The sequence below is a fragment of the Palaemon carinicauda genome, chromosome 2, assembly GCF_036898095.1.
Source record: "Palaemon carinicauda isolate YSFRI2023 chromosome 2, ASM3689809v2, whole genome shotgun sequence".
In the NCBI taxonomy this organism is placed as follows: domain Eukaryota; kingdom Metazoa; phylum Arthropoda; class Malacostraca; order Decapoda; family Palaemonidae; genus Palaemon; species Palaemon carinicauda.
The window spans coordinates 50756566-50766257 of record NC_090726.1 but is presented as its reverse complement, the minus strand read 5'-3'; the positions used below and the strand labels follow the sequence as shown (position 1 = coordinate 50766257).

Genomic DNA, 9692 nt, shown 5'->3' with positions numbered 1-9692 from the left:
TGGTTTTCAAAATTATTTTTTTTTTTACATATTTTAGTTCTTTCTTATCTAAATTGAAATATTTCAAATGTACAATATAAGAGTTAAAAAAACGTGACAAAATTGAAAATTCATCGCAATAATACTATTTCCAAGATTAATTTAATTTCATTTAAAAGAAAACGATAGATTCCTGCATTACATTCAATTTTCGTAGTCATAATAATTAATTGCTCTCACTATATGGCAACAGATCTACAATTTAAATCATCCCTTCAGTCACATAAATTTCCAAGTTTTATTTCATCACCAGAAAAGAGAAGAATTAATTTCATGACTTTTAGCCGACACTTTTTTTTTTTTTTTTTTTTTTATCGTAACAGATACAGATGTCTACTATACAGAACACGAAAGGATTAATTAATTCTCTCCAGCTTTTATAAAACACTGGAAATGAATTTCCATCGCTACAATATTCATGATATAAGCGAACGGTGGCTGGATTCGACACGTGTCAATACACGTTTCATCTCAGAATGATATTTGATTCGGGTCGAAGCAATAATATTCTACGTCATAGGCGAGTCTCGTTGGAGAATTCTTTGTCTCGTTCGAGAATTCTTTGTCTCATTCGAGAATTCCTTGTCCTCTCAATCGTAGAATACCTTGCATTGGTATTTTGTATGGTTGGAGAATCATTTGTTCTCTCTATCGTAGAATACCTTCTCTTGGTATTTCGTATCGTTGGAGAATCCTTTGTTCTATATATCGTAAAATACCTTCTATTGGTATTTTGTCTCCTTGGAGAATGTTCTCTATCGTAGAATACCTTCTCTTGGTATTTTGTCTCGTTGAAGAATCCTTTGTTCTATATATCGTAGAATACTTCTATTGGCATTTTAAAATCTTTGGAGAATCCCTTCTCTCTATCGTAGAATACCTTCTCTTGGTATTCTGTCTGGTTGGAGAATTCTTGGACCTCTCAATCGTAGAATACTTTCTCATGGTATTTTGTCTCATTGAAGAATTCTTTGTCCTCTCTATCGTCGAATACCTTCTCTTGGTATTTTGTCTCCGAGAATTCTTAGTCCTCTCTATCGTAGAATCCCTTCTCTTGGTATTTTTTCTCGGAGAAGTCTTTGTCCTTTCGATCGTAAAACACTTTCTCTTGGTATTTTGTCTCGTTGGAGAATTCTTCGTCTTCTCTATCGTAGAATACCTTCCATTGGTATTTTGTCTCTTTGGAGAATTTTTTGTCCTCTCTATCGTAGAATACCTTCTCTTGGTACTCTGTCTCGTTGGAGAATTCTTTGTTCTCTATCGAAGAATATATTTTCTAGGTATTCTGTCTCGTTGGAGAATTCTTTGTTCTCTCTATCGAAGAATACCTTCTTTTGGTATTCTGTCTCGTTGGAGAGTTCTTTGTTCTCTCTATCGAAAAATATCTTCTCTTGGAATTCTGTCTCGTTGGAGAATTCTTTGTTCTCTGTAACGAAGTGTACCTTATTTTGCCTTTTGTCTCGTTGGAGAATTCTTTGTTCTCTCTATCGAAAAATATCTTCTCTTGGTATTCTGTCTCGTTGGAGAATTCTTTGTTCTCTCTATCGTAAAATAACTTCTCTTGGTATTTTGTCTCGTTGGAGAATTCTTTGTTCTCTGTAAGGAAGTACACCTTATTTTGCCCTTTGTCTCCTTGGAGAATTCTTTGTTCTCTCTATCGAAGAATACTTTTTTCTTGGTATTCTGTCTCGTTGGAGAAATCTTTGTTCTCTCTATCAAAAAATACCTTTTCTTGGTATTCTGTCCCATTGGAGAATTCTTTGTTTTCTCTATCGTAAAATGCCTTCTCATTATATTTTGTCTCGTTGGAGAATTCTTTGTCCTCTCGATCGTAGAATACATTATCTTGGTATTTTGTCTCGTTGGAGAATTCTTTGTCCTCTCGATCGTAGAATACATTATCTTGGTATTTAGTCTCGTTGGAGCATTCTTTGTTATATCTAAGATAGAATACCTTTTCTTGGTATTTCATTCAATAGAATACCATCAGAGTTATGTCTCAGTGGAGAATTCCTTGTTGTCTCTATCAAGGAACACCCTTTCTTGATATTCTATTCAATAGAATACCATCTTAGTTTTCTATAATGTAACTTTAATGAAACACAAGAAAAACGAATATGATATATTTTTGATTACTTATATCGTGCGAAGGGAGACATGTCTATATTTGAACACACCCAGACACTATGCTGTATATATGTATGTATATATATACATATTTATATAAGTATATATATGGATACATACATATGTATACATATTCATATGTAAATATATGTATAGATATATATTTATATGTGCATATATATGTCTATACATACTCATTTACTTATAAGTATATATATATATATATATATATATATATATATATATATATATATATATATATATATATATATATATATATATGTGTGTATACATATATATCTATATATATATATAATATATATATATATATATATATATATATATATATATATGTATATATATATATATATATATATATATATATATATATATATGTATGTATATATATATAAATAAAATAACCCAAAATGTATGAAAAATTAAATTTATTTAGCTTTCCTTCCTCTTCAGAAAACAGATGGTTACAAATTTTTGAAAAAGAGGTACAGAAAGGTTCGTAAGAGATAAAAAGCCCGTTACAGTCTTAACGATCATTAACAGCATTTCACGGTGATTTGTTTACATCTTTTAACAATTCCCTAACAATAGTTACATTGTTTTTTACAATATTATTTAAAAACTTGTCCAATTTAAAATTACTTTGATATGTATTAAAATCATTAGAATTCTGAATTAAAACAGCTTCAATCAGTTTCCGTCTATGTGTATCAGGCATTGATATGTGTCCATATTTTTAAAATCTATTGGATGATTTTCTCGTGTCGTATGTTTAAAAACAGCGCTATTTTCATCTCCTCTTCTAATAGAATCTCTATACTCTCTTTTTCTTCTTTCAAAATCTACTGACTCTCCTATGTATACCTTATCACATGAACCACATGTGATAAATAAATCTAATTTTTCATACATTGTGGGTTATTTCATTTATCTCAAATACACGGAAAATTGTGTATTTTGATGTATACAGTATATAATATATATATATATATATATATATATATATATATATATATTTTATATAATGCATATATATATATATATATATATATATATATATATATACATATATATATATACATATATATATATATATATATATATATATATTATTTATACATGTAAATATACATATGCATACACATATACATACACACAAACATACACATATATACATACATATATATGTATATCCATATATATATATGTATATATATATATATATATATATATATATATGTATAGATATATATATATGTATGAATGTACATTTATATATGTATATATATATATATATATGTATATATATATATATATATACATATATATATATATATATATATATATATATATATATATATATATATATATATACGCGTAAATGTTTTTGTAACTTATAAAGCGTCATGGATCAGCTTTCTGTACACAAAACTCCTATAGTATTAGCCATTTGGTATATTTACACAAAAGGTTGATCAACAGTCCATCGAACCCTACTTGCAACAATGCAAGTACTCTCACTCATCCATAATAACAAGCCCATTCTTATTCATTTTCGCCACCAATAACTCTCCACTCTTATAAACCATCTTTATAAACCATCTTAAAATACCCTGATCTATGTTTTCAAAAGCTAACAGGTTTTATTGTATGCATACATCTATTTACACCACCTTCAGCTCATTATTTTGCTTTCAGTATCCTAACTTAACTTTTATAAAGGAGGGATTGCTCTCTTTATACTTCTTTACCCACCGATTCTTCCGACATGTACAAACCATCTCAAAATACACTGACCCTTTTTTTTAAATCCCATTTTTTTTTACTATGCATGCAGATTCTTTCAATGCCTTCACCAACCAGTCAATGTCTATGCTCCCGACATGCATATACCATCTCAAAATACACTGATCTGTTTTCAAAAGCTAACCTTTTTACTAAGCATATAGCTAGTTACAGTGCCTTCAGCTCATTCAGATATATTCATTATCCAAAATCAACTTTTATAAATAAGGGATGACTCAATAATCCCTTCACACATTACCATATTGGGCGGTATTCATAAAGAAAAGGATATCCTTATAATTGCAAAATATGAAGGATATCCGTCTACTTGTATTCATAAACATTTCAAGCAAAAGCTTCTACTTTTAGAGCAAAAGCATATCCTTATAATCACATAAAAGTAAATGGTTATACATAAAGAAGACCCTTTACTTCATATAAAGAGCATATGCTTCGAAAAAAACTGAGTCTGGTCAGTAGCAGACTGCAGTTCGAAGAGAAAGGTTGTTTTGTCCGATTCTCAGCACGATGGCAGATTTTGTGGATGTGAGGCATGTTAAACAATACATGCTCCGTTTACCCACACTTGATCGTGATTTCAAGATGTTATTCCGTTTTGAAGAACAAAATGTACAGTGGCTTGCGGACAGATATCTTGTCCACACCTGGAATCTCGATGAAATATCAAGGTTAAGCCATAACTTGGTGATATGCATTTTACATTTGCTTTTGCATGTATAAACAGTTGGGAGAATACGAAGGCTGCTGTATTTAGGGATGTATGTATGTACAAACAGTATATATGTATGTATGTATGTATGTATGTATATATATATATATATATATATATATATATATATATATTTATACTGTATATATATATATATATATATATATATATATATATATATATATATATATATATGTGTGTGTGTGTGTGTGTGTGTGTTTGTGTGTGTGTGTGTTTGTACAGTACATGCAAATATACTGTATTCATATATATATATATATATATATATATATATATATATATATATATATATATATATACATGTATATGTATATGTACATATATATATATATATATATATATATATATATATATTATATATATATATATATATGTATATGTATATGTATATATATATATTATATATATAAGCATATATATATATGTAAATGTATGTATATATATGTATATTTACATCGTATAAATATACATATATACATAGAATATTCATATACTGCAAGAGCTTATATACATGCATGTATATACACATATATAAACTATATATATGTATATATGTATGTATATATATATATATATATATATATATATATATATATATATATATATATATATACATATACATATACACACACACACACACACATATATATATATATATATATATATATATATATATATATATATATATATATATATATATATCGATTCGTACCAGAAATAGATTGTTCTAAATCCCAAACCTGAAATAATTTAGCTGAAATCAACTATTTCAATTCGGTTTGCTTTAAACCTCAATTACCCTTCGCCCTTCGTCCGGGTATCTTAAAGTTTCCTTCAAATTGCAAAACTTTTCAACTCAAATCCATAAATCAAATCACGTAGTTGTTTATTATTATTATTATTATTATTATTATTATTATTATTATTATTATTATTATTATTATTATTATTATTATTATTTCATTATCATTATTATTATTGTTGTTGTTGTTGTTGTTATAAAACAAGAATGGAATTTTTCGCGAGTCCTAAAAGAATTCGGAAGAAAATCTTCTCGGATTTCCAAATGGCTTCAGAAGAAATAGCCATAGACTTATCATGGAATTCTGAATGCCTGCAGAACGGAATCTCAGAACGGTATCGGAAAAAAAACTTTCCCGGATTTCCAAATGGCTTCAGAAAAAATAGCCATAGACTTAACATGGAATTCTGAATGCCTCCAGAACGGAATCTCAGAATGGTTTCGGAAGAAAACTTTCCCAAATTTCCAAAAGTCTTCAAAGGACATAGGCGTATACTTAACATGGATTTCTGAATGACTCCAGAACTGAAATTTCCAGGAGCATTCCTGAACAACTCCTCCCCGAGCTTCAAATGACTTCTGAAGACCTGATCTTCATTTTTTCAAACGTAGCCTGCAACACCTCACATGATCTGTATGTAGCTGGCGAAATCTAACCTAGGAATTGCGCGTCAATAGGAGTAAGAGGAAATGAGTTGATGACTGGGAGAAGGATTTCACTTAACTCACAGAGATCGCGTTCTGGCGGAATAGGAAGCTGCCGGTAAGAATTATGTGTTACGTCTTCGAAACACCAACAACTACAGATGGTTTTGGTTGCTGTCGAAGTTACCGATCGTTCGTTTTATATCGCTCGACCTATAGAAAGACACGGGATCTTCCGTTGGCAGCTGAGCTTTGAAGATCATAATGTATGCGCCTTGAAGGATCCTTTGCTTGGGCTTTTGTGACGATGTCTTATTAAAGGAGACTCTTGGAAAAAGTAAGAGGCTTTGTATCGGTGCAAAAACGAATTGCGGGGAATGAGGATGGAGGCAGAATGGTTCAACTGAACGGTGAGTAACGTGTAGTTCTTCAACAGGATTCTCCCAAAATTCGCCATTGAAGTAAGGACATATCCAAACGACATTGGTAAATATATCATGTTGCTCGTCATTTACTTTGGCATGATAGTGTATGCGGAGAAATCGATAGTATTCATCTCTTTACTCATTGCCCAGATAGGTAAAGAATAAATGCCTTCGATTTCCCTGAGGAATCTGACGAAGTGAGGACTTGCGGCACTGAAATCTCTTTTGAAATCTAGAAGGACGCTGACGAACTAAGGAAAAGAGACAATGAAATCTCGAAAAAAAAACAGATAATATAATGAAAGAAGATCTTGAAAACTAGAAGACAGGAGAGAACAGCGAAGAGGAGCCTTTAATGCCAGAGGTAAGACACCTAAAAATAGAGAGCCTCTAATACTAGAAGTAAGGCACCTCAAAATATAGATCGAAGACCCTCTAATGCTAAAAGTAAGGAACCTAGAAATATATGTCAAAGAACTTCTAATGCTAGAAGTGTGGGAGCTAAAGAGAGAGGTCAAAGAACTTCTAATGCTAGAGGTGTGGGAGCTATAAAGAGAGGTCAAAGAACTTCTAATGCTTGAGGTAAGAGAGCTGAAAAGAGGTCAGAGAACTTCTAATGCTAGAGGTGTGGGAGCTAAAAAGAAGTCAAAGAACTTCTAATGCTAGAGGTGTGGGAGCTAAAAAGAGGTCAAAGAACTTCTAATGCTAGAGGTGTGGGAGCTAAAAAGAGGTCAAAGAACTTCTAATGCTAGAGGTGTGGGAGCTAAAAAGAGGTCAAAGAACCTCTAATGCTAGAGGCGTGGGAGCTAAAAAGATGTCAAAGAACCTCTAATGCTAGAGGTGTGGGAGCTAGAAAGAGGTCAAAGAACTTCTAATGCAATGGGTGTGGGAGCTAAAAAGAGGTCAAAGATCTTCTAATGCACGAGGTGTGGGAGCTAAAAATAGGTCAAAGAACTTCTAATGCAAGAGGTGTGGGAGCTAAAAAGAGGTCAAAGAACTTCTAATGCAAGGGGTGGGGGAGCTAAAAAGAGGTCAAAGAACTTCTAATGCAAGGGATAGGGGAAGCTAAAAAGAGGTCAAAGAGCTTTTAATGCAAGGGGTGTGGGAGCTAAAAACAGGTCAAAGAACTTCTAATGCAAGGGGTGTGGGAGCGAAAAAGAAGTCAAAGAACTTCTAATGCAAGGGGTGGGGGAGCTAAAAAGAGGTCAAAGAACTTCTAATGCAAGGGGTGGGGGAGATAAAAAAGGTCAAAGAACTTCTAATGCAAGGGGTGTGAGAGCGATAAAGAGGTCAAAGAACTTCCAATGCAAGGGGTGGGGGAGCTAAAAAGAGGTCAAAGAACTTCTAATGCAAGGGGTGTGGAAGCTAAAAAGAGGTCAATGAACTTCTAATGCAAGGGGTGTGGGAGCTAAAAAGAGGTCAAAGAACTTCTAATGCAAGGGGTGGGGGAGCTAAAAAGAGGTCAAAGAACTTCTAATGCAAGGGGTGGGGAGCTAAAAAAAGGTCAAAGAACTTCTAATGCAAGGGGTGTGGGAGCGAAAAGGAGGTAAAAAAACTTCCAATGCAAGGGGTGGGGGAGCTAAAAAGAGGTCAAAGAATTTCTAATGCAAGGGGTGTGGGAGCTAAAAAGAGGTCAAAGAACTTCTAATGCAAGGGGTGTGGGAGCTAAAAACAGATCAACGTACTTCTAATGCAAGGGGTGTGGGAGCTAAAAAGAGGTCAAAGAACTTCTAATGCAAGGGGTGTGGGAGCTAAAAAGAGATCAATGAACTTCTAATGCAAGGGGTGTGGGAGCTAAAAAGAGGTCAAAGAACTTCTAATGCAAGAATGTGGGAGCTAAAAAGAGATCAATGAACTTCTAATGCAAGGGGTGTGGGAGCTAAAAAGAGGTCAAAGAACTTCTAATGCAAGGGGTGTGGGAGCTAAAATGAGGTCAAAGAACTTCTAATGCAAGGGGTGGGGGAGCTAAAAAGAGGTCAAAGAACTTCTAATGCAAAGGGTGGGGAAGCTAAAAAGAGGTTAAAGAACTTCTAATGCAAGGGGTGTGGGAGCTAAAAAGAGGTCAAAGAACTTCTAATGCAAGGGGTGTGGGGGCTAAAAAGAGGCCAAAAAACTTCTAATGCAAGGGGTGTGGGAGCTAAAAAGAGGTCAAAGAACTTCTAATGCAAGGGGTGTGGGAGCTAATAAAAGGTCAAAGAACTTCTAATGCAAGGGGCGTGGGAGCAAAAAAAAGGTCAAAGAACTTCTAATGCAAGGGGTGGGGGAGCTAAAAAGAGGTCAAAGAACTTCTAATGCAAGGGGTGTGGGAGCTAAAAAGAGGTCAAAGAACTTCTAATGCAAGGGGTGTGGGAGCTAAAAAGAGGTCAAAGAACTTCTAATGCAAGGGGTGTGGGAGCTAAAAAGAGGTCAAAGAACTTCTAATGCTAGAGGTGTGGGAGCTAAAAAGAGGTCAATGAACCTCTAATGCTAGAGGTGCGGGAGCTAAAAAGAGGTCAAAGAACCTCTAATGCTAGAGGTGTGGGAGCTAAAAAGAAGTCAAAGAACTTCTAATGCAAGGGGTGGGGAAGCTAAAAAGAAGTCAAAGAACTTCTAATGCTAGAGGTGTGGGAGCTAAAAAGAGGTCAAAGAACCTCTAATGCTAGAGGTGTGGGAGCTAAAAAGAGGTCAAAGAACCTCTAATGCTAGAGGTGTGGGAGCTAAAAAGAGGTCAAAGAACTTCTAATGCAAGAGGTGTGGGAGCTAAAATGAGGTCAAAGAACTTCTAATGCAAGGGGTGTGGGAGCTAAAAAGAGGTCAAAGAACTTCTAATGCAAGGGGTGTGGAAGCTAAAAAGAGGTCAAAGAACTTCTAATGCAAGGGGTGGGGAAGCTAAAAAGAGGTTAAAGAACTTCTAATGCAAGGGGTGTTGGAGCTAAAAAGAGGTCAAAGAACTTCTAATGCAAGGGGTGTGGGAGCTAAAAAGAGGTCAAAGGATTTCTAATGCAAGGGGTGTGGGAGCTAAAAAGAGGTCAAAGAACTTCTAATGCAAAGGGTGGGGAAGCTGAATAGAGGTCAAAGAACTTCTAATGCAAGGGGTGTGGGAGCTAAAAAGACGTCAAAG

General features: G+C 33.6%; 1 protein-coding gene across 1 annotated transcript; it reads right to left on the bottom strand.

Annotated features, from left to right (window-relative positions):
• Positions 1-1063: 1063 nt before the first annotated feature.
• LOC137616491 (uncharacterized) lies at positions 1064-2011 on the bottom strand. Its single transcript, XM_068346306.1, has 2 exons — positions 1708-2011; positions 1064-1296 (listed from the first exon to the last, which is right to left on the bottom strand). Exons 1-2 carry the CDS (start codon positions 2009-2011, stop codon positions 1064-1066), a joined length of 537 nt encoding a protein of 178 aa, XP_068202407.1.
• Positions 2012-9692: the final 7681 nt, after the last annotated feature.

Excerpts from the sequence above, each read along its gene's own strand:
- LOC137616491 (XM_068346306.1), bottom strand. The coding sequence starts at position 2,011 with ATGAAATACCAAGAAAAGGTATTCTATCTTAGATATAACAAAGAATGC. Across the intron at positions 1,297-1,707 it reads GACAGAATACCAAGAAAAAA|AGAACAAAGAATTCTCCAAC; the intron begins GTATTCTTCGAT and ends ATTCTTCGATAG.